Below are 25031 nucleotides of genomic sequence, written 5' to 3'. Positions count from 1 at the left end.
GACCAAGATTGAAGAACACTGCATTAAGTCAGTAGTCCTGTAATAAACTATTGGGTTTGATATATCCTGTTTATAAATCTCTTCTGAGAGCAGCATTAGTTGTTCCGTTGTCATGTGTTACTGCTCAAACATCAGGAACAGCATAAGCTACCAAGTCTGTTAAACTTTTACTGTTGGTCACTATCAGATAATGGATCCTCTGTAAACATCTCTGCCTGAATTTCCCCCCTAATATGGTTATACATTATTTCCGTCACTCAGTTATGACCTAAAAAGGATTTTTGCAAAGGGATGTTAGGATATTGCAATAGTAAGACACAGTCATTCAGAATAACTTAACTCAGCAAGACATGGAAATCCATTTTTCATATTTGATTTTTTTTCCTACTGACATTAACCACAAAAAAAACAGATGTATTGTAATTTCAATAGCTCAGATTTTATTGAGCATATATGCCATTTCAGGTATGAAATTATTCTGTGCGGTTTCTGGAATGAAAAGGTCTAGGAAGACGAGGATCATTTTATAAATAACAAGGAAATAGATCAGAAAACAACTCCAGTGATGTATGAAAACAATCATAGTATTGAGTAGTAGCTAAATGTGGCGCATTTGGCTGAATAGTAGACAGCACAGACCATACATCTCCCATTTTTAAACAACTGAAGGAAAAACACTTTGACCAAAGGTCAAATAGGATTGAGTGAATCCTAATGGCTGTAAATCCGCAATAAATAACTTACAAATGGTGGCCCAGCCTTCCAGATTTACTCTCATTTATATATTAAGTCGCATATCTCTTTACACTATTTCCTTGCTTATGACCCTCACAATTGATTGACAAATAGAGGATGACCATTGCATCGTTACACGGGGGGGGGAGAAGAAGGGTAATCTGGACAGATCTACTTCAAGATGCTGACGTTTTTTATCAACACCATTTTCCTTATATACATAGTCATTCTCTTTATGTAAACACATTTCATGATGGTGTAAGAACAAGACACATTTACAACTATTTACACATTTGACAAAGTCACAACATATTTTCCCATGGGGTGCCCTTGATTGTTCAATATCCCTAGTAGGTAACACCAGAAGTGAGAAAAGAGTGATGTGAGAAGGTGGATAATACAGACAAAAAGTAGAAAATGAAAATGGTACTCCTGACACAGTAGCAGTAGTTACTGCCTAATAGACAGTATTTATAGTCATATTCCTCGACGTCAATTGCATATATAGGTAAGAAAAAGCTTATTTCATTATTTACAGAAAGCGATCAAATAGGCAGGGCATTTACAGTGTTTGTGTTTGATCCCAAGTTCTGGAATTTTGCTCGAAGGTTTTTTACCAGACTACTCTCGATCTTTTTGCCTGAAGTCAGTGCAGATCTCTTGGCACAGTACTGGTAATCAAGGCTTTTCGAGATTTTAAGTTTGGTCTTTCCTTTAGCCCCTTGTTCCTCCACTCTCGTCTTCCCTCCAGTCTCCTCTGGCCCATCGCCAGCAACCCTCTCTACTATAATAACCTTGTGCTCGTTGGGCAGGGTAGCCTGACCAGCCATGTAACAGCTCCTCATTGTCTCCTGAAGGTTCTGCAGCTCCTGTAGAGGCAGTGTTCCTAGCAAGTGATCAAAAGAGTGCCACCTGCAAAGTGGAAGCTGGGGCTGAGCCTCTCCAACAGAACCCCCAACCTGGTGGTCCATGGATGACATAGTCTCAAGTGAGTCTGTTAGTCCACTGTTAGTGTCTGTGGGGCAGTTGCAGCTGGATGAGTAGCCATCGGGGCTCCATGAGGTACTGAAGCCCTCAGTGCAACTCTGCATCCTCTCTGGGACGGAGCAGCTATGGCTGACAGGTGATGGGTGGGAGGAACCAAGGTCCAGCCTGTGGTTAGTGTATTTGGAGCGGAGCTCCTGGACATCTGGCCAGTGGAAACTCTGTGTCTGCACTGGGCTGTGAGGACTGTTGGGACAGGGGGACGTGACCTGTGAGCTAGCCCCAGAGTTGAGACTTGGGACTGGGCTTGGGGTCCTCCGCTCATGCACGACCACCTGCTCATAGGATTTGAGTGACAGTGTCAGGTTAGGCCTACCTGCATACACAGAAAGACAGGGCAGAGATAAGGGACATCAGTTTGATAATTTTAGCTTTGCAGATTAGAGTATCATATCAAATAATAATGGATCAGCAAAACATTAAAACAGATCCCTGACAGCTTACCCCAGTCTCTTCTTTGGACCTTCTCCTCATAGACAGCTGGTAGGTTCTTAAAGGCAAGGTGGTTCTCAGCCTCCATGTTTCTCTGCCTCACCACGGGCCTGCTGTTCTTGATGCGCTGGCTGTACTGGCGGGCCAGTTGGAAAACCTTGTTCTTCATCTTCTCCATATCCTGCAGAATTTGGTCCTCTTCCACCCCTAAACGCAGGCTGATGATCCTGGGGAGGGGAGATCTACTGACTGTGCCTCTCTCCCAGGACTTGGGAGTTTTATTCTGGCAGGACTCCTGCCCTGAGAAGGGGTCTGGGGAAGTTGTGATGGGTGATGGGGATTCCTCTGAGACAGCACCCATGTCTGACTCCTCCAGGATCCTCAGGGGCTTGATATACTCAGCTTCAAGGACCTCTCTGCTGGTTCCCCCCTTCCGGGATAGAAATGATCTGGGATGGACATTGTCCTCTGTACCCTGGATACCCTTGGGTTTCCCAAGGCTCCCATAAACCTCCTCCATCTCTATGTCTTGCCACACTTGGACCATGTCCAAGGACGGTCTGAAGAACTCATCCTCGTCTCCAACAGGAGCATCATTGACACTCTGGGACCTGGGCTTGATGTCTGCAGCTTTTTGTGGCTCCAGCACAGGGGTATTATTAGTCCTCTGCTCTTTTTCTAAGCCAGGAAGGTCGAACACTGACCAGGATGTGGGCCGGTTGTTCGGGGAGACCTTCCCGTGCCCTGGAACCACTTGGTCCTGGGGTTTGCTGTTGAGCTGCCGGCTCAGGTGTCTGACCAGGCCTGCAGGAATATAGGACAGGCTCTCCCTGCGCTTGATGCTGAAGCTGGCATCCTGGTGCTCTGCATGCTCATAGTACCTCCTGATCTTGTGGATGAGTATCCGGTCCTGCTTGGAGAGAGTGGATCTGCGCTCCACCTCCATGAGGTGGTCTGGTCTAGGGGCAGGCGTAGAGGTGTTGCCTTTCAAGAGCAGTGGGTGCTCTGGGGTAGAGTTAACCAGGGTCTGGACCTTCTCCTCGAGCTCGGTGTTCAGACAGGGTGTGCTGCTGCTCTTGCTGCCCAACTGAGGTGAGGGGCAGCCCAGGGAACACAGGTCCTCTGAGACCACCAGGCTGCCGACAAAATGCTCAGTGATTACACTGCCCTGGTCCAACACAGAGGCAGGCCGGGTGCGGCTGGTCTCAGTTCCCAGCACCGCACCAAACTCTGAACACTCTCCATTTGTCACTGATGAGTTCATCTCGTCCTGTTGGACAGAGCAGTCACTCTTCTCTTCATCCCCTCCCGCCCTGTACCTTCCCTCTACTCCTCCCCCAATATCCCTCTCAGGCTCCAGTGTCGGAGACGTCTCAGGCTGTCTGGGAGGCAGAGTTGGCGAAGCATCAGGCTCTGTGTATAGGGGTGGGTTCGCCTCACTCTGTTCCATCACTACTACCTTAGGAGCACTGCTTTGAGGAGGAACCTCCTCCACATACACCTGGATAAGGAGGAAGGAAGGGTGAATATTAACATCAGGATGGAATAAAGCAATATGGATATGATAAGCCAACAGGTAAATCACCAGTCATTATCTGACATTGGATCAATGAGCCAAGTCAAGTGATCAGGTTAAATCTGCTACAGCAGCCATGATCTCTGATCCACGTCTGGTAGTGCATGGCGTCGAATATTCTGACAACATGACAGAGACAGAATCACAGTAGAATGTGTAATAAAACGATCAGAGCATTTTGATTCCATTTTTATAGCTAATTCATCACAATTGCCACCGTCCATTTCATATGCACCTGCTGAACTCTGCTGTAAAATGTAGCACTTTAGTTTAACAGTTTTAATTTCACAGATTTGACCCCAGTGTGCAGTTATAACAGACTAATTTCCAGCTGCAGTGTGGTTGTGTGTGTGTGTGTGTGTGTGTGTGTGTGTGTGTGTGTGTGTGTGTGTGTGTGTGTGTGTGTGTGTGTGTGTGTGTTGGGGAATGTAGTAGGAGCTGCGGGTAAGAAATAAGGGAGGGACCAACAACTTGTTACACTCGGCTTGGAAGCAGACAAGAGGACCCAGGATCTATTAAAAATGTTCTCTGTCCATGAGAGATGACAGGGGACAACAGCATGTAGGAGGGGACATTCTAATTTACACAACCCCCTAGTTGTATTAGATCAGAACCATTTGGGCCACCTACCAGTCTTTCCAAATTCCCATCCCCTCAAAAGATGAAGACTTTTCTGTTAGTATCCCCTATATTTTAGATATACAGTACAACAAAACATTCATCCGTTCAGAATCTCTTCAAGCTTAGTCTCATGTGACGGATTTGGTTCTGGGTGCCAAGCGCACCTTAACTTTGACCCAGCCAGTCCAAACTCTTCATACCTGGTCAGTGAAGGTCTCCTCTGTAGCCAACTCGCTGATCTCCTGGGCTGATGTCTCCATCCTCTCCCCCAGTGGTCCCTTCTTAACTACAACCTCATAGTGTTCTTCATCCTGGAGTAGCAGAACACAACATGAAAGGGTGAACACTGCTTAGAGTGAACACTGGGTCTTAGATGGCCAAATCCATACAGTGGAGTATCACAAGACTTCTCTATCATCTGCTTCCAGACAGTCACAAGCTGGGCAGCACTGATTTGCATTTGGTTGCATTTGTCACCTGTGTGACAATACATACATTATATAGACAGTTGACATTCATATTACAGGATGTTCAACATTCAAGCCATTTTAATGCCATTATAGCAATTAACCTTAATAAAGCTCCTCTGTAGTTTTGGAAAAAGCAAAAGGGAAACCTTTTAACTAATGTGAAGACCAAAGCACATATTATCCTGACTCCCTGATTTGACAGCCAAATTCACCTTTGAAGTCATACATCAGCTCTGTGGATCAATTGACTCAATGCAAATGCACCCATCAAATAAGCACAAGGCTAATTGCTGACTTGTTTTCTCTACAATGTTGATTTTCAAAGCAAATTGTGTCACATGCACTGAATACAACAGATGTACCTTACCTTTTAATGCTTCCTTGCAAGCCCTTAACCAACAATGTATATCAATGATGTATGTATATGATGTCGCTCTTGCTGCGGGTGATTTTGTGATCCACCTCTACACAGACGACACCATTCTGTTTACATCTGGCCTTTCTTTGGACACCGTGTTAACAAACCTCCAAATGAGCTTCAATGCCATACAACACTCCTTCCGTGGCCTCCAACTGCTCTTAAATGCTAGTAAAACTAAATGCATGCTTTTCAACCGATCGCTGCCCGCACCCGCCTGCCCGACTAGCATCACTACTCTGGACGGTTCGGACTAAGAATATGTGGACAACTACAAATACCTAGGTGTCTGGCTAGACTGTAAACTCTCCTTCCAGACTCATATTATGCATCTCCAATCCAAAATTAAATCTAGATTCGGCTTCCTATTTTGCAGCAAAGCCTCCTTCACTCATGCTGCCAAACATACCCTCGTAAAACTGACTATCCTGCCAAAGCCTTGACTTCAGCGTTGTCATTTTCAAAATAGCCTCCAACACTTTACTCAGCAAATTGGATGCAGTCTACCACAGTGCCACCCGTTTTGTCATCAAAGCCCCATATACTACCCACCACTACAACCTGTATGCTCTCGGTGGCTGGTCCTCACTACATATTCGTCACCAAACCCACTGGCTCCAGGTCATCTACAAGTCTTTGTTAGGTAAAGCCCTGCCTCATCTCAGCTCACTGGTCACCATAGCAGCACCCACCTGTAGCACGCTCTCCAGCAGGTATCGCTCACTGGTCATCCCCAAAGCCAACACCTCCTTTGGCCGCCTTTCCTTCCACTTCTCTGCTGCCATTGACTAGAACAAATTGCAAAAATCACTGAAGTTGGAGACTAACTCCCTCACTAACGTCAAGCATCAGCTGTCAGAGCAGCTTACCAATCACTGCATCTGTACATAGCCCATCTGTAAATAGCCCATCCAACCACCTACCTCATATTTGCTTTTCTGGTCTTTTGCACACCAGTATTTCTAATTGCACATCCTCATCTGCACATATATCACTCCAGTGTAAATTGCTAAATTGTAATTACTTTGCCACTATGATCCATTTATTGCCTTACCTCCTTGCCTCATTTGCACACACTGTATATTTTATATTGTGTTATTGACTGTACGTTTGTTTATCCCATGCTTTATCTTGGCCAGGGTGCAGTTGTAAATGAAAACTTGTTCTCAACTGGAGTACTTGGTAAAATAAAGGTGAAATAAAATGAAGAAAATAATATTTAAAAATGCAGTTAAGAAAATATGCATAGCCTCATTATTGTTATTTTATTGTGTTACTTTTTATTTAATTTAGTAAATAGTTTGACCAACAATGCAGTTCAAGAAATAGCTAAGGGCTTGTAAGTAAGCATTTCATGGTAACCTGTTGTATTTGGCACATGTGACAAATAACATTTGATTTACTAAATAAACTAAAGTAAAAAAAGTATCACCATAAAATAACAACGAAGCTATATATGGGGGGTACCAGTACAGAGTCAATGTGGAGAGGTAATATGTACATATAGGGGTTAAGTGACTATGCATAGACAATTAACAGCAAATAGCAGCAGGGTAGAAAATGGCTCTTATGTCTTGGGGCTAGAAGCTGTTAAGGAGCCTTTTGGACATAGACTTGGTGCTCCAGTACCGCTTGCCGCGCGGTAGCAGAGAGAACAGTCTATGACCATTTTTGGGGTCTGTAATGCTCCGCAACACATGAGAGAAAAGCATGGTAGTGTGCGTGTTAACCATTAGGGCTGGGAACTGCCAGAGACCTCACGATACGACATTATTACGATACTTAGGTGCAGATACAATACGTATTGCAATTCTCACGATTCTATATGTATTGTGATATGATGTTCCAAACATATTGCTCACTATATGTCTGCTGCAGAGAGACAAGAGAGCATGAGAACATTTGTTTTGATCAGTCATGGAAATAAACGTGCTGATAACATGTTGGCTCACTATTACAAAAAGAGATGGAGAACAAACTATAGGATGAAAAATAGTTTTGGATAGTAGTTTTGAAAAATAGTTTTGAAAAATAGTTTTGGATAGTAGTTTTGAAAAATAGTTTTGGATAGTAGTTTTGAAAAATAGTTTTGAAAAATAGTTTTGAAAAATAGTTTTGAAAAATAGTTTTGGCGCAGGTACAGCCGACTAGCGCTAGCTAAGGCTACCTAGCAACAAAACAATTTCATTAAATCGATACTGAGTCAAGTATCATCCATAATTCTATTATGATGTAACTGTTGATTTTTTTCCACCATCACTATTAACCATTCAATTCTAAAAACCTCAAATTCAAACAATAACAGGCCTTTAAATAGTCACATTTTCCCCAACATTCAATGAAGTCACAAACATGATGAATTATAAATCTGATCTGCAGTGACCAGATTTCCATGATACTGATTGTTGTTACAATTCCTGGAAGGTTTAGTCCATGCAGTTATGTGAGTGTGAAAACCAGAAGCATTCCATGAGTATGGCAAATGGTAGCTGGCTTTTAGTGAATTGCATCAAGGCTGAGGTAAACAGAGAGGGAGATGGTTGATTGGAAAGCCAGTGAAATTGCAGAGGAAATAGGAAACCCATTGGTGGCAGTGAGTCTCACCGTTGTGAACCGAGCAGAAAGTAAAGCCCTGGCCCTATAGTGCCAGCAAGAGATGGCTGCCAGCTTGGAGCTGGCAAAGTCGGCTACCTGGTCATCCTCCATCAGAATATCATCTGTGTTTATCTCCCCCTTCTCCTCCTCATTCTCCTCCTCCTGCTGCTCAGTGCCCCCCTGGCAGGGTAAGGACCCTGGCTTCGGGTCCTCACTGGGGCTCAACTGCTCCAGAGATGCCCTCCCGCAGCCTATCTTCTCCTGGGCTCCCAGCACACCAGGCCTCTCAGCCTCACCTAGACTGGAGCCCAGCATACTGACACTAGCAGTTGGCTGCAGGGAACGCCTGTCCCCCAGAAGAACACCTTCACTGTCTGTGTGCTGTAGCTTGAAGTCACAGAGAGTTGAGGTGTTATTGCAAGGCCAGCATAGAGATGTTCCTTTTTAATGTAATTGCAAGGTGTTGAAAATAATGGTATAAATGTGACTGCTTTAGCACGGCGTGAGATATGAAGGTACATCATGTGATCATGCCAAGCTATTGTGGACATTGTGGACACATCACTAATCAACAAAACCCTGAGCCCAAAACCTCTGCCTTTATTAACACAATATGGTTCAGCCCAATAAGCTTAGAGTAGCAATTCCTCTATTGGGGTTCATTTCTCTCAGCAAGGTTTATTCTGCATTTCCTTTCAGAGTCATTGTCAAACCTGTGAGAACAACATCTCACTGAACCACATTGAACGGAGTCAACCGATTTCTCTTTTCTGCACAGAGGAGAAAAAAACATGGCAGGGCAAAATGCACTTTAATCATTGGGAAGCTTACCTTCAGAATGGCTGCAAGGCAGGAGAAGATAATGAAGAGGAGAAAAGAAGAGAATGTCAACAATGCTGCCACAACAAAAAAGTAGAGTTATATCATACTGTAAACACACTAATAATATCTGAAAACTGGCAAGTTAATTGGATAAACTGTGAATGAGAAATGCCTCCTTTCAGAGACTCAGAAATAAGGCAATTCACAAGGACAGTCCTCTCTGACTGAGGAATATGAAGAACAAGAAAATTACGTCATTAGGTTTGTAGCTAGATTGATTTGAGAGGGCGTAAAGACGGCAGAGAGACAAGACAGAGGAACTTAGTTTATCCCTTTGTTGCTCTATATTTAAAAATCAGCAGAGATAACATGGCAGACTGACTGGAGAAGACACACTGAGACAATTTCCTCCAAAACCAATTTGTCTTTAATATAACCTAACCACACTTATTTATTTCCCAACTTATTACTGCTGTTCATATAACCATAATTAGCTCTATCTCCCCTTCCATTCTCTCCCATCAATGCCCTTTCATTGCGGGTCAATTAGAATGCATGAGAGCAGCGCAAGCCACAGATCTAAAGCCAGGACTGAATTTGACTATTGAAAAGAGCTCCTGCATGACAAAGCCTTTCAGTAATATGGCCCATAATTAACATCATTATGGGTGATCTAGGGCAGAGGGGGTTGTGAGAGGAGTAGGGGTCTGGCCTTTTGATCGGGCTGTCCAGGGGTCCATCTACGGCAGAATGACAGCATGGGGTGAATACTGAGACTCAGTATGGGCGACAGGGGACCTGAATCATGGCAACAGTGGCTCCAGGGTTATGAACCAGGCCAGCCTGTTAATCTGGAGTCTCGTTAAGAATAGTTTCAGACTGTAGAACTGTGGGGTAAGTGGAACCAATCAAGCCTGAAGAGATGGCTTGGCTTTGGTGTTGTTTTCCATAAAACAAAACATTGTTTTACTATGTGCAGGGGGGAGGCAACTAACTCACCTGATGTCCTGCGCCCGGGTCTCCCCTCTGCGGAAAGGTCTTCAGCCCGGCAGTATCCAGCCTTCTTCAGCCTCTCTGGGCTGTAGCGGTACTTCCCCGACCCTGGGTCTGCACACAGCAAGCAACACCATCACTCAGGCACTACCGCTCACTCACTCAAAACCAGGTCAGTGAATTAAAGAAATCGTTCTCTACTCTTCAAATGGGGACACAACAGTTAATAATTGTTCCACATTTCCAGTGAAGTGATCCTCTTGCACTCAATGACAGCCTTTCCTGTTGCTTTGTTAACAGCCACAGCTATGTTTAGTGCCTTTATCTTTTATTCATATTAACCATATTTATCTGGAATACTCACAGAGAGAATCCATTTCGAGGATGGCCTCTTTTACCTGGAAGACAGAAATCAAAAGAAAACGGTAGGTGTCATTTTTATTAGACTTCAAATTTACAAATGCAGCATTGATACGTTTATTTAATTTTTTAAAACAAAGAACAGCTCCACCCCCACCCTTCCTATAAGGTGCATAGGTCTACATGTAAACAACGAACGTCAGCATGTCATAAAGGAGATTAAATGGAGATACACACAAAAACCTTTTATTTCATGCAGAAGTGTGTTAAGACTAATAGTATTTCTTTGTCATAATATAAATATATAATAAAAAATTGAAAAATGTAGGAATGAAAAATAAGAAGGGAACTGTAGTAGATGATTGAATGAGAATAATTTATTTGGGTAATCTTACTAGTCATATTAGAAGGAATAGTATATAGCGCCATATATGCAGTCTAGGTCAACATCTTAAAACTGAATGGGAGTCAAGTCATAAAGATTCAAGCTAAATGTAATTGTTTATATTTAAGCGGGGTAATTGTTCATTCAGTAGGAAGGGTAGAGAAATCATGAAATAATGAAATAAAGGGTTGTCAAAGGGAGTACAATTTATCTGTTAATCCTCTTAAAAGTGAATTTGATATTTTCTCATTTAAGAAAAAATACATCTTAGAGCCATACAGCTAGAGAGGAAGGGGCTGCGGATTTCCAATTCAGCAGAATCCTGCCACGAGACAGAAGAGTTGTGAATGCAATACTATGAGTGTTTAGACAATATACGAGGGGGGTCTTCTACAGCTCCAAAAATAGCAACATAGGGAGATGGTTGACGTTGAATAGCTAAGATACAGTGACAAGATTTCAAAAGACGGAAGTCCAGAAAGCTTATCCATTTGGAGCCAGACCAGGATGCATGTTAGGTTTGCAGGAGACTGAGCACAGCATTCACATTTGTCCTCTATATATCAGGGTATAAGTCTGCCTGTCTGGCTCACAATGAATTCGAAGGAGCACCTTGAACTGGATGAGTCCGAGTCAAGCACAGGAAGAAGACGAGTTTACCCTTTTTAATAGCGCTTTCCCACCAGTTTGAGTTCTATATTCATCTCATGTTCCCACTTCTCCATAGTTCTGTTAAGGGTGGTGTTGCCGAAGCACATAACATACAAGTAAAATGTATGAGATTAACCTCTTCTGGCTAGATTTAAAATTTTAAAGCAGTTTGTCTCATGGCAATGCCTCCGGCAGGTTGGGGAAGATCCTTCAAAGTCAACTCTGATTGATCTTATTTTAACAAATACGCCAGATAAATATGTTTCTACTGGCGTCTTCGTCCAAGAGATTAGTGATCATTGCCCAGTTGTGTTAGAGATGGGAGAATACAAAAATCTAAGCCTCGCGCCATTACAAAGAGGATCGTCAGTCAACACAATCTTTATTCTAGTGACCTTGATTGTATTTCAGCTATCCCTGAACCTGATTTAGCTTTGCGCTTCTTTGCAGATGTCTTCTATACCATTGTGAATAATCATGCTCCCTTCAAAAAAATTAAGTGTTAAAAAGGTTGATTCAATGCCTAGTGCACACCGGAATTATCAAAAGTCATTCATAAAAGGGATGATGCTTGGGTCAAGGCCAGAAACACCGGCTTAGGCCTGTCAGACAGGTTTTTAAGCAACTGAGGAATCATTGTGTAAAATCTAAATCTAAAAGGCTAAATCTGATTATTACAAAACTGCTCTTTCAGATTGAAATGGGAGCCCGGCTAAATTCTGGAAAACTGCCTCCTCTCTGCCACAACAAATTCATTCATACACTGGCTTCATTACAAGGGAAGAAAATGCCGTAATTGATGCATTTCAATCAGCGGGCTCTCTTTGATAGAACTTCTAAGCCTATTTACAATGATATTGGGCTGGATGCTGATAGGGAAAACTTTCTGAATGATCAGAGAACTTATTCTAGCAATAGACAAGTGATGCTAGCAATAGAGAAGTGATGCTAGCAATAGACAAGAAATCCACTGGATTCTGGTCTACTTAAGTGTGCAGCGCCCATCATTGTTGCCAGGAAATATTCCCAAAGTATGGAAATCACCTCGTGCCACCATGCCATAGGGCGGGGATCGTAGTGATTTTAATAAATTAATTATCTCCTTATTTAAATGATTGGTTAAGGTTTCTAGGGTCTCCACAGAGCTAGATAAATTTGCTTTTATATTTAATGCACTGTATTGCCGGAACAAAATTCAAAATACATTTTATCTGGATCTTTATCTTGATCTGGTGCAATTTAAAGTATTGATTGGAGACTTATTTACAGAGCAATGCAACTGTTTTTCTGGTTGATTTGTGATGTTTGGTGTGCTTACCATGATTATAAATGTACACAAATTATTTTAAAATAGTATTATACAGGGCACAGGTTAAGTAAATACAAAATAAATTAAAGTATAAGCAATATAGAAGCTTGTATAAGTGGCAGGGAACCATTTTCTATGGAATCACTAAACACCTACAAAAAAGTTAATCAGATAATGTTTTGTAAAATTCTGGGGTAGCCGTCAGGTCCCTGAGCTTTGCTACTCTGCATTTACCAAAATGATTCTTGTAATTCTTGCAATGTTTAGTGTCAGATGAGCTGATTGTAGGGGCATTTCAGTTTGCCAAGAAGGAGTCCATTTTAGAGGCAGTGAGTTGGTGATTCAGATGTGTAAAGAAATGAATAGAATGATAAAAGGTTTTGTTGATATTGGAAGGGGTTGACAACAAAGTACCATGGGCATCTTTAATATGTGGAATGAAACGAGAAGCTGCATTACATTTGATCTTTGTCGCCATACTCATAGAATGAACCTTTGGACTGTAACAGCTTTTCAGCTTTGGATGTAGCCAAATGATCAAATTGTGCCTGAAGATCATTGCTTTTTGTATAGCTGAGGATCTGGGTTCATAGCATATTGGTGATCTAGGTCTGAAATATACGTGATTGTATATACATGCGGTGATCTCCATTAGAGATCTTCATGCTTTATTAAGAGTGGCAGAGTAATAGTTGATATTTGGAGACTAAAAAACCCTCGACCTAGTGAGGTATACACTACCGTTCAATAGTTTGGGGTCACTTAGAAATGTCCTCGTTTTTGAAAGAAAAGCTATTTTTATGTCCATTAAAATAACATCAAATTGATCAGAAATACAGTGTAGACATCATTAATGTTGTAAATTACTATTGTAGGTGGAAACGGCAGATTTTTTATGGAATATCTATATAGGCGTACAGAGGCTCATTATCAGTAACCATCACTCCTGTGTTCCAATGGCACATTGTGTTACCTAATCCAGGTTTATCATTTTAAAAAGGTTAACTGTGCATTAGAAAATGCTTTTGCAATTATGTTAGCACAGCTGAAAACTGTTGTAATGATTAAAGAAGCAATTAGCAGGAAGCAGACTACTTGAGTATCTGGAGCATCAGCATTTGTGTGCATGATCACACATTCAAAATGGCCCAAAACAAAGTACTTTCTTCTGAAACTCGTCAGTCTATTCTTGTTCTGAGAAATGAAGGCTACTCCACGTGAGAACTTTCCAAGAAACTGAAGACCTCGTACAACGCTGTGTACTACTCCCTTCACAGAACAGCGCAAACTGGCTCTAACCAGAATGGAAAGAGGAGTGGGAGGCCCCGGTGCACAACTGAGCAAGAGGACAAGCACAGAGTGTCTAGTTTGATAAACAGATGCCTCAAGTCCTCAACTGGCAGCTTCATTAAATAGTACCCACAAAACACCAGTCTCAATGTCAACAGTGAAGATGTGACTCCGGGATGCTGGCCTTGGCAGAGCTGCAAAGAAAAAGCCATCTCTTCAAATTACCTCAACAAATTGACATCTAGAATGCCAAAGGTCCGAAGGGCTGTAATTGCTGCAAATGGAGGATTCTTTGATGAAAGAAAAGTTTGAAGGACAATTATTTCAAATAAATCATTATTTATAACCTTGGCAACATCTTGACGATATTTCATATTCATTTTGCAACTATTTTAATGCATGTTTTCATGGAAAACAAGGACATTTCTAAGTGACCCCAAACTTTTGAATGGTAGTGTACATGGAGGAGACTTAATCAAGCTAGTCATATTGACTACTTTGTCTCTTGCGTCAAAGTTTTTTAAATGTATATATAATAGGAAAGAATGCAATCGGAGCATCATTGGCCTTCACATAACTCTTACAGAATTTCCATGTGGACAGGGATATTGGAAACGTAATCAAAGTTTACTGGAGGATAAAATAATTTATAACTGAATTTTTCCAGTATAATATAGGTTCGGCAAATATTGTTTGGGATACCTTTAGGGTTGCACATTTTGGAGAATATTCAGAGGTGGAAACATTCAGTGGGAATTAACGGGAATATATGGGAATTAATATTAATACATTAATATTGCATTGATATTTAACATATCATGTGGAGACAGAAACAAACATTTTACCTTATCATAAGTAGAAAATTGCAAATGATTAAATCCTTCAAATAGAAATAAAATCATCAATTTAGTTACAAATTGAACTTTAATTAAATTAGTTGACTCTTCACATGGGATGATTTCACTGAACAACAAAAGGGAATATTGAATGATCCTCAAAGTCCCTTCCGCCAGGTGGCTGATGAGATATGTTGGCACGGCTGCCATATTGCATCTCCATCCCAAAGCCCTTACTTGGAAGTGTACTTCGCCAGACTGCCAATAACCTTGCCCTCATCCAGGCCAAGGTCACAAGACACGGTAGTGATGACACCATAGGCCTTGATCTCTGACCAGACAGGATGCTCTTGCCAGCATTCTTGGGGTCAAATATGTACGGAGCAACAGTGAAGTAGGCAGGGCAGTATGGATTTATTCTCTTACATCTACAAGCAGAGTCTGAACATCAGACAGGATGGCATTGTCTCCCTCAATCCGTGCAATGGCTACTGCTATAGGTTTCAGGGCTTTCAGGCTGCTTACCACTCTCTGCCAAAATACCTCATCCAGGAGGATCCTCTTGATGGGGCTGTCCATATCGACAGACTGATATGGCCATTTCTTGGAGAGACGCTTTCCCCTCCAGGAGACTGTCAAACATGATGACAACATCACACCAACAGGTGTTTCTGGGAAGCTTCAATGTAGTGCTCTTATTCTTCTCACTTTGCTTGGTGAGGTAGATTGCTGCTATAACTTGATGACCCTTCACATACCTAACCATTTCACATACATAACCATTTCCAGATTCAATGCATGAGCAGCACAGCCAATGGGTGTGATATGAGGGTAGGACTCCTCCACTTTAGACCAAGCAGCCTTCATGTTAGCAGCATTGTCTGTCACCAGTGCAAATGCCTTCTGTGGTCATCTCTTGTGTCTGTGCTCTTGTACAATACTGGTTGAGGGGTGGAGATGATGTAGTTAATTATTCCTTGCCCACAAACATTTGACCACCCATCAGAGATGATTGCAATACAATATTCTTTCTCTATGATCTGCTTGACCTTCACTTGAACTCTGTTGAACTCTGTATCCAGCAAATGAGTAGATAAAGCATGTCTGTTTGGAGGGGTGTATGCTGGGCCGAAGAACATTCAGAAATCTCTTCCAATACACATTGCCTGTGAGCATCAGAGGTGAACCAGTTGCATACACAGCTCAAGCAAGACAATCACCAGCATTTCTATGACTACATTCCGCCATTGAGTAAAAAACAACAACTTCTGAATCGAGGACCATGAGCTGCTGCTATCGATAAGGTGTCCGATTCATTATTTCCACCTCGAATGGAAGTAGAGGGACTTTTGTCAGAGGTTGCTTGTTGTGAGCTCTGAGGGAACTTTATGCACTTAACCAGATGATTCTGCATCTTTGTTGCATTCTTGACATATGATTTGGCACAGTATTTGCAAATGTACACAGCTACATTAGCTGCAGTCAGATCGTGCCCATGGCATTTTCCTGTAAAGATTAGAAAAAAATGAGTAAAAAAAGAATACAATTCTATGTACATATAAATAGTTAACCAGTTAGATTAAACAACTCCTTTGTAAGATAAGCGTTTTAAAATTAAACATGTACGGAAACAGGTGAATTAACACTCAGCAGGCTCAAGCAAGCTAAAACCCACATGGTAGGTGGCAAAAACTAACTAGCAGAAATGGTTAACAAGTTAGAAATGATTTAAACACACTTTGCTATAGGCTACTATTTACTAGTTAACAAAAAATCATGTATAAAATATATTCACCCCACCCAGTATTGTAATCAAAACTTACCAGAAAGCATGTAGTCCTTGGCTCAGACAGTGTAGTAGTGTGGGCTCAATAGCATCTCATCCTGATCAGACAGTTTTTAAAATGTTTAACATGGATGATACATTGGAGATAATATAGGACAACTACTAGAAATAATAGAACACCATGAAACATCTAAGACAGGCCTGGTATTTAAAGCAGAGTTTGAAAAGGCCTTTGATAAACACCGGATTTTATTTGTAAAAATGCCTGAATTTTTTTATTTCAGTGATTCTCTTATAAAATGGGTAAAAGTAATGTATAACAACCCCAAGTGTAAAATAGTAAATTGAGGATATTTCTCAAGAGAGTTTTGAATTGTCAAGAGGAGTTAAAACAAGGGTGTCTGCTGTCACCATATCTATTCCTTATGGCCATTGAAATGCTAGCTATTAAAATCAGATCAAATAACAACATTAGAGGATTAGAAATCCAAGGCTTTAAAACAAAAGGTGTCGATGTATACCAATGACTCAAGTTTTATATTAAGTCCAGAATTGTATGGGAAGGTCTGCGCATTCCAAGAGTACAACCAATTGATTGCAGCATGACCACAAAAATGGAGGAGGCAGGTGGCAGGGAACTGGTCTGTCTGCCCAATGTAAAGGATCAAAACTGGCAGAGGAATAAAAATAGCATAAATAGGAGCATAAATAGGAAAGTGTACCAGTTTCAAATGAGGACCAGGATGTTGACAGTTGTGCCATACAGATTGTAAAATAGTTGGGATGAGATTTTTGGATGAGCATTCCTGAATCTGAGAACAGAAACGGGCTACCTGAGGGCAATACCAAAATAAATGGTCTTGATTCTGTATCCTCACAACAAAATCTGAGGAGCTTTGATGATTGAACGCCCCAAATATTCAACATTTTGTTGGTGGCAAGAATTCTATAATACCTTTACCTGAAAAGCAAAGTCTTGACTCTTGAGTCGTTTTATATATCAACTCATACACCCTGTACCATGGAATCGGTACATCTGAAAATGCAGAACATTGATCTAAAATTGACCCTAGAAATAGTACTGTTGGGAGATCTGGAGAGACCGGGTCAGTCAATTAATGATATACTAATCCTCTTAGTAAAAGTATTTATCTTAGACCTGAACTCTGTAGATTCTATTCGATAGATTGAAATTGTATGATAAACATCACTGCACAGTTGAAAGATATATGTTGCGTAGAAATCCGAAGAGGGTGGCCTGCAGAGATAGGTGGGAGGGACTGAGGGAAGATGAGGGTTGGGATGTGGAATTGGAGACAAGTGGGAGTGGAGTTGCTGTGCGGGAGATTGACCGTCATTCTAAGATAAAAGTATATATATATATTTTAATCAAATTAAAAGTACATCAGAATGACACTGAGGGGGAAGTGTTTTTACAGCTAATGCCAGTTTGCCTGAGGCTGATGCAGTGCAGGTGTTTGTACACATGTATATATACACAAATTCTCATTCAAATGCACACATACACAGACACACAGGTAAATAGTGCCACACAAACAGGTGGCCTTGCAGTTACGGTTTTTGTTGTCCTTTTGCATTTTGTTTTCTTCCGTCTTTCTCTTTTGTTCATTTTGTTGGTGCATGGAGGGGGGGGGGTCTTGAAAGGGGGAATGGAATAATTTTTAAAAAAGTATTACTTATTAAAGTAGTATTTCTTCTGGGGGGGGGCCTTGGAGGGCTGGTGGTTGGGAGCTTGGGCCGGTGGATCGCTGGTTCAGGACTCTTTTTTTAAACCTTGTGGGTGATCTGTCGACATGCCCTGGAGTAGGGCGTTGACCCTGGTTGCTTCTGTGTGTCGCTCTGGATGGGAGTGTTAGATGACTAATGTGATGTAGTTGAGTGGTTTCACTGCAAGTATATTGTATGTTTTAAGCATTCAATAAAAAAAATAAAGAGTGGCAGAGTAAGAAATAATTTGAACTCTTGAGAAAAGCCATTAAGGTTGCCCAAAGGAGAGAGTAAGAAACGGTCCGACTCATTTGTTTCTAGAAAATGAGTAAATAGATTACAATTAAGGTACAGAATGTTTCATCAGAAAGTAGGAAGTCTCCAAAATGGTCGATCCTTTTGACATAGCAAAAGTTTATATCCAAAAGTAGAGGGTGCATGGTCCGAAATGACAATAGCTAAGTATTCGCACGAGTCAACTGCTGGCATGAGTGTGTTATCAATGAAAAAGTAATTATACGGAAGGTGTGGTAGACATAACAAAAAAATGGAAAACTCCTTCACAAGAGTGTTTTGTAATATCCAGGGGTCAATGCAACCATTCCATTGAATACATGTGGAGAAAGAGCTTTGGACATCATTGACTGATGGGTTCTAATTGACTGATGAGTGATCTAATTTTCGATCTATGACAGTTAATATTTCCTCCGAAGCTCAAATAGTGACTGTCCAAATGGATAAGAGATTGTTAGTGACGATTACATAGTCCCAGTTTGGAGCGTAAACATTCAGCAACACCATGGGTGTTACAAAGTGTACAGGTTACAATAATGCATCTTCCTTTTGAATCTGAATTCCGTCTGACAGAATGAAGGGTATCTTCTTATGAATAAGAAAGGCAGGCCATCTGGCCCTAGTGTTGATATTTGAATGATAAAAACTGAACCACCCATGTGCTACGGAGTCTATATATTGGTCTGTAGATGTTTAAGATGGAAGAATAATTTGGATCTCTTGATTGGTCCATTTAACCCCCTCGACGTTCCATGAGGTGAGCCTCACTGAGGCACCACTTTTTAAATGTTTTTTATTGAACCTTTAACTAGGCAAGTCAGTTAGGAACAAATTCTTATTTACAATGGCAGCCTACCCCGGACGACACTGGGCCAATTGCGCGCCGCCCTATGGGACTCCCAATCACGGCCGGTTGTGATACGCCTGAAATCTAACCAAGGTCTGTAGTTACGCCTCTAGCACTGAGATGCAGTGCCTTAGACCACTGCGCCACTCAGGAGCCCTTTTGTGTTGGTAGAGTGATAAGTCTTTCATTGATGATAGTGCATTTGAATGATCAGATGTGTCAATCAGTTGTGATGTATTTCACAGAAAATAACTAGGCCAAACCTCAAAAAGTATGTCTATCAGAACGTGACGTCTGCCTTCTCTTATCGTTCGTCCTTGTACGTACTTTGCCAATTCAATGTGCCCAGGCTAAAACCGGTAGTGAGGGGAAAACTTCATGCCCCAGGTTCTTAGTGAAAAATTCAGACATTAATTTAATGACAGAGCCCTTTGAATTTTCGTCAATATTTGTGATTCGTATATTTGAACGCCGTGAAAAATTCTATACCATCTATGGTTTCGGAGAGGAGCTAGTTTTTCTCCAGCGATGTGCACCTTTCTTCCAGTGCAACAATTCTGTCACTGTAGCCAGATGGACAATGGATGTTGAGCAAAATCTGTTGGCCATGGCCATCTATGGCCATCTTTTGCAACGCTATCGAGAGTAGCTGATATTGGGGCCAAAGCAGCGTTCATTGTCCCTTTGAGTTCTGGGAATCATGAAGCAAAGTTTGTCAGAGACGGTAGGTAGGCCTGGTGCAGAGTTTTCAGTCATCCTAGAGTTTCGTTCCGATTTCTCTCGTCTTTGGGACGCAGTTTATGAGCTATTTTCAAGTAAGTAGTTGCGTTAGACTTTAGAAAAAAGTTAGTGAACTAGAAAATGTATATTTTAACTTTGTTGAAAAGAAGAAGCCACCCACACATACAACCTTCATTCACATGTTAACCCAGAAGCCAGAGCATTAGTTTAGAGGGAGGGATTAGAGTTGGCTGGTGCAAGACTGTGGGCTACTTGACAGGAGTGGAGAGGAAACCCATGTCGCTATAGATTTACCTTCTGTGGGACAATGGTGTGGTGGTTCTCTAGAATCAGTTTCTTGATATGATGAGCCCAGAGGCGCTTCTCCTCTACAGTCTTGGCCTGAAAAAGACACTTGTCAATTATACTGAGCTCATACAGAACTACTCTTATTACAAGAGAGGACGGGCTTATGGTCCACACTCACCTGCACAGTGTGAGGCTGCTTGGGATGCTTGAAGTGTATCACACTGAAGTGCAGGGGGTCCTTGGCGCTGTCAAGCAGCATCAGGGTTGAGCACTGAAACAACAGGGAGCAACGTTACGCCAGCCCAACAGAGCTAGCTCATGGCATTTGGGTTAGGTTTCTCTACTTTTTGTTCATTACCAATATGTGTGTCTTGTAGACATAGTGCTCTCCTCTCTTTTTGGTGATGAGGAGCATCTTGTCAAAGAGGAACAGCATCCTGGTGTTCTTGGCACGTTGGACCTGGAAGGTTCCCTCCAGCACCAGCTCTCCATACGTAGTGAGGTCAGGACCCTTCCAGTTGATCAGGAGAGACTGGATCTCCTGCAGACACACACACACACACCTGATTACATCTAGGTCTCCTAAACCTAGTCTGTGTACACAACACTGACAAAACTGTACATAAAAGCAGACACAAGGGGTGAAAAGTCTGAAGAGAACAGTATTTGTTTAATGAGACAACAGAAAACAACAACAGGTAGGAACCAATGGGCAGTGAACTCACCATCTAATCAAAGGCATAAATTGAAACAAATAGAAAACCCAGCAGACACTGTGGCCCTGTGGTAGATTTATTGAGTCCCTACGAGGCCCCAAATCCCTGACCAAACTAAACAGAGGTCGGGGAGACATGGAGCTTTGAGCCACCTCGGAGGCTTACTGATAAATACCACTCGGAGCAGGTTTACACATTTGCTTTGGCCATTTTGTTTCTAAAAATGTAGGCTTCAGCAAACGCTTTATTGGAACAAAAAATTGGAACAAAAAAGACTGAAACTAAACAAAAAAAATGGAATAGCCTGCCCCCACACAGTACAGTAAACTCAGTCAGGGAGTTACTGTGGGAGCAGCAGGAGAGCAACCTGGAATAGTTGCTGGGTGACTAAAAGGATTCCCCATCAACACAACCTCCAGCAAGACAGTGAAACAGTACACTAAAGCTATGGCCATGACAGACAGGATAAACTATGAGCAGAGCAAGAGTAGCTACACTTCATTAACTGATATAAAACCTATTGAGAAACAATCACATACAAAATTAGCCCAATTAGATACACCTGCATCATTATATAGCGTAACACAATAGTGGTAGGTGGAAAGGGGCGCGTCAAATTCCATTCACCTCTCCCTGAGAGTAGCCATACTGACCTGCAGCCTGACAGCGTGCTCATGTTTCCTCTTCATGTCATTGATGTACCAGGCCACCCCGGTCATGGTGTCAATGGCCTCCTGCACCACCTCATAGCCCTCCTTCTCAGGGTCAAAGTGCTTGGCGATCTCCTGTTAGAGGGAAAACAGCCAGAACATGAGGAATCATGACCTCTGGAATGAAGTTGAATGTGTTGTTGTATGCTATACAATGCTCTACCATTTCCATCTTATCAGGTTAAAAATGTATTGGCCTCCTGTCAAGGGACCCCACAATCAACATGCAATTGCAGAAGTACAATTGTACACAGCTTACTTGGAAAAGGTAGTATGCAGTACCCATAGAAAAGGTAGTATGCAGTGAGGACCAGTGTACCTGCAGAAGTAGGTGGTATTTGAGGATCCTCTGGACAGGTTTGAGCAGGTAGGACCCCAGGGGGAGAGAACGCTTGAGGAAGGCCTGGCGATCCCTGAAGAACTTGGCCAGAGTCGTACTCCTCATGCAGTCGGTCAGTGTACCCACAGAGCTAGAGGGAACACAAGTCAATGCATCGTATTATAGGACTTCCATTGTAATTTAAGGTTACAGATTCTTAACATGTCCCCCAAAGGTTCCAGAAAACCTTTACATTCTTCTACTTACTTGGGGTAGTTTGTGCAGTACTGTGTATAGATTTCAAAAGCGTCACTCTATAAAATAGCAAAGGGAGGAAAAACACAAAACCAGATCAATAACACTCCAGCCTGTCCAGCTTCCCGATGATAGGTATCAATTCAGTCTGTGTGAGTGGCCTCCTCTCACTTTGTCTACGAAGCAACTGGCCACAGCAACCGGGTCATTCTCACACATGTCCAGAGACTGCAGCAGCTCACTGTGGAGGAAGACAGACCGACGCAAGACTAGAATAAGGTTTAGGTCGGAGACCACAAAATAAATTCAGTGTAAACTACATCCAGGTACTATGTTAAGTATGAAAACATGTTTATGTTTTGCATGGCTGAATGCATTTGTTCTGGTTAACCTCATTCTGCCCAAAGACTCAACAGGGTCAGGTTTCCCACAGCAGAGTGGACACAAGGAGAGAGGGGTCACCATGCAAAAACATAAAAGGAGTACAAAACCAACAAAAGTTGTTTTTACATGGTCACACACAAAATCAAACACTTTCATAACTTACAACACCCTTCAGCTGCATGGGCTGACGAAATAAAGGAACAACATAGCAATATGAGCAGCTAACCGATCGCTGCAGCTGTACATAGTCTATTGGTAAATAGCCCACCCATTTTCACCTACCTCATCCCCATACTGTTTTTATTTATTTACTTTTCTGCTCTTTTGCACACCAATATCTCTACCTGTACATGACCATCTGATCATTTATCACTCCAGTGTTAATCTGCAAAATCGTAATTATTCACCTACCTCCTCATGCCTTTTGCACACAATGTATATAGACTACCATTTTCTTTCTACTGTGTTATTGACTTGTTCATTGTTTACTCCATGTGTAACTAACTCTGTGTTGTCTGTTCACACTGCTATGCTTTATCTTAGCCAGGTCGCAGTTGCAAATGAGAACTTGTTCTCAACTAGCCTACCTGGTTAAATAAAGGTGAAAAAAATATATATATATATACATATATGTCAATATGCTGAGTACAATGGTATGTCTTTATATTTTTTTGTTTTGCCTGAAGACAAATATTTTCTTGACAAATCATGAACATGTTCCAAGACATTCTTTCATCAAGCCAATATGTGGCCTATAGTGGCAGGGAAACATTGTTTCTGTTTCAGGGGTACAAGAAGATTTCAGTGTGATGACCTTTACAGTGACCTGACCCTGAAACGGGAGCAGTACTGTAGCTTTAATAATAGCATGACTCAGATGCAGTCACTGGTCAGTCATGCACATCTATAAACTGAATGACAAGTCTAGGACCATCTGAAAACCCTGCGTATGAAAATGAACTGTACTACAGTCTGCTGCATGAGACATGAATTCTCCAATATAATGACAAATGAGAATGCCATTTCACATCTCCTCATCTCCTCAGAGGTTCATACAGTTTCTGCTTGAATTAATGTCCTCCATCACCTGGGAAATGTGCAAGAGTTGCACATGTTTTCAAACCAGTGCTTTAAAAGTACGCTTGGCTCGGATCAGCTCACCCTGGGCCCTTGCTGCAACTGAGTCGTGCCAATCAGCAGGGTTTAGCCGAGATGATGGAAGTGTAACGCGGGCAATGGCACGCATCCCCAGGCTGTAACAGCCATGTCTGGGTCAGACTACATCTTAGTAATCCAGTCTAACTTCATTTACTTTATAAAACAAAAGCAAACTCCCCACTCCAGTGTAACACATTGTATATTGATGCTGTAGTTGAGCCAGAGGGATGCACATGAAAACTCGCCCTGCTTAAGATGTAACAATCACCAATCAAAAGCTCTATTTTACACTGGTGGAAATCTCATACAGGTGAAGTCAGAAGTTTACATACACCTTAACCAAATACATTTAAACTCAGTTTTTCACAATTCCTGACATTTAATCTCAGTAAAAATTCCCCGTCTTCGGTCAGTTAGGATCACCACTTTATTTTAAGAATGAGAAATGTCAGAATAAGATTAGAGAGAATTATTTATTTCAGCCATCACATTCCCAGTGGGTCAGAAGTTCACATACACTCAATTAGTATTTGGTAGCATTGCCTTCAAATTGTTTAACTTGGGTCAACCTTTTCGGTCAACCTTGAATTTTGGCCCATTCCTCCTGACAGCTAGTGTAACCGAGTCAGATTTGTAGGCCTCCTTGCTCGCACACGCCTTTTCAATTCTGCCCACAAATTGTCTTTAGGATTGAGGTCAGGGCTTTGTGATGGCCACTCCAATACCTTGACTTTGTTGTCCTTAAGCCATTTTGCCACAACTTTGGAAGTATGCTTGGGGTCAATGTCCATTTGGAAGACCCATTTGCGACCAAGCTTTAACTTCCTGACTGAGGTCTTGAGATGTTGTTTCAATATATCCACAGAATATTCCTACCTCATGATGCCATCTATTTTGTGAAGTGCACCAGTCCGTCCTGCAGCAAAGCACCCGCACAACCTGATGCTGCCACCCCCGTGCATCACAGTTGGGATGGTGTTCTTCGGCTTGCAAGCATCCCCCTTTTCCCTCCAAACATAACAATGGTCATTATGGCCAAACAGTTATATTATTGTTTCATCAGATCAGAGGACATTTCTCCAAAAAGTACGATCTTTGTCCCCATGTGCAGTTGCAAACCGTAGTCTGGCTTTTTTATGGAGGTTTTGGAGCAGTGGCTTCTTCCTTGCTGAGTGGCCTTTCAGGTTATGTCGATGCAGGACTCGTTTTACTGTGGATATAGATACCTTTGTATCCGTTTCCTCCAACATCTTCACAAGGTCCTTTGC

At 41.9% G+C, this 25031-nt stretch overlaps 1 protein-coding gene across 4 annotated transcripts in view; it reads right to left on the bottom strand.

The window, feature by feature from the left end:
• Window positions 1-415: 415 nt before the first annotated feature.
• LOC118362427 (pleckstrin homology domain-containing family G member 3-like) overlaps window positions 416-25031 on the bottom strand; it is a 57624-nt gene continuing 33008 nt past the window's right edge. For 2 of the 4 annotated variants that reach the window (XM_052486165.1, XM_052486167.1), the window contains exons 5-19: window positions 22393-22462; window positions 22234-22280; window positions 21967-22117; window positions 21591-21722; window positions 20580-20762; window positions 20400-20492; window positions 20228-20314; window positions 10071-10104; window positions 9713-9820; window positions 8723-8733; window positions 7901-8278; window positions 5989-6084; window positions 4609-4719; window positions 2224-3712; window positions 416-2095 (exon numbers count right to left, since the gene is read on the bottom strand). In XM_052486165.1, the coding sequence (XP_052342125.1) occupies window positions 1281-2095; window positions 2224-3712; window positions 4609-4719; window positions 5989-6084; window positions 7901-8278; window positions 8723-8733; window positions 9713-9820; window positions 10071-10104; window positions 20228-20314; window positions 20400-20492; window positions 20580-20762; window positions 21591-21722; window positions 21967-22117; window positions 22234-22280; window positions 22393-22462 (3805 nt within the window). In that variant the 3' untranslated portion in view covers window positions 416-1280. The remainder of the gene's footprint in view (window positions 2096-2223; window positions 3713-4608; window positions 4720-5988; window positions 6085-7900; window positions 8279-8722; window positions 8734-9712; window positions 9821-10070; window positions 10105-20227; window positions 20315-20399; window positions 20493-20579; window positions 20763-21590; window positions 21723-21966; window positions 22118-22233; window positions 22281-22392; window positions 22463-25031) is intronic. The other 2 variants (XM_035742748.2, XM_035742749.2) reach the window with 2 other exon arrangements.

The sequence above is a fragment of the Oncorhynchus keta genome, chromosome 29 (assembly GCF_023373465.1).
Source record: "Oncorhynchus keta strain PuntledgeMale-10-30-2019 chromosome 29, Oket_V2, whole genome shotgun sequence".
Lineage (NCBI taxonomy): Eukaryota > Metazoa > Chordata > Actinopteri > Salmoniformes > Salmonidae > Oncorhynchus > Oncorhynchus keta.
Note: the sequence above shows the minus strand (reverse complement) of the source record. Positions and strands in the feature narration are given on the sequence as shown.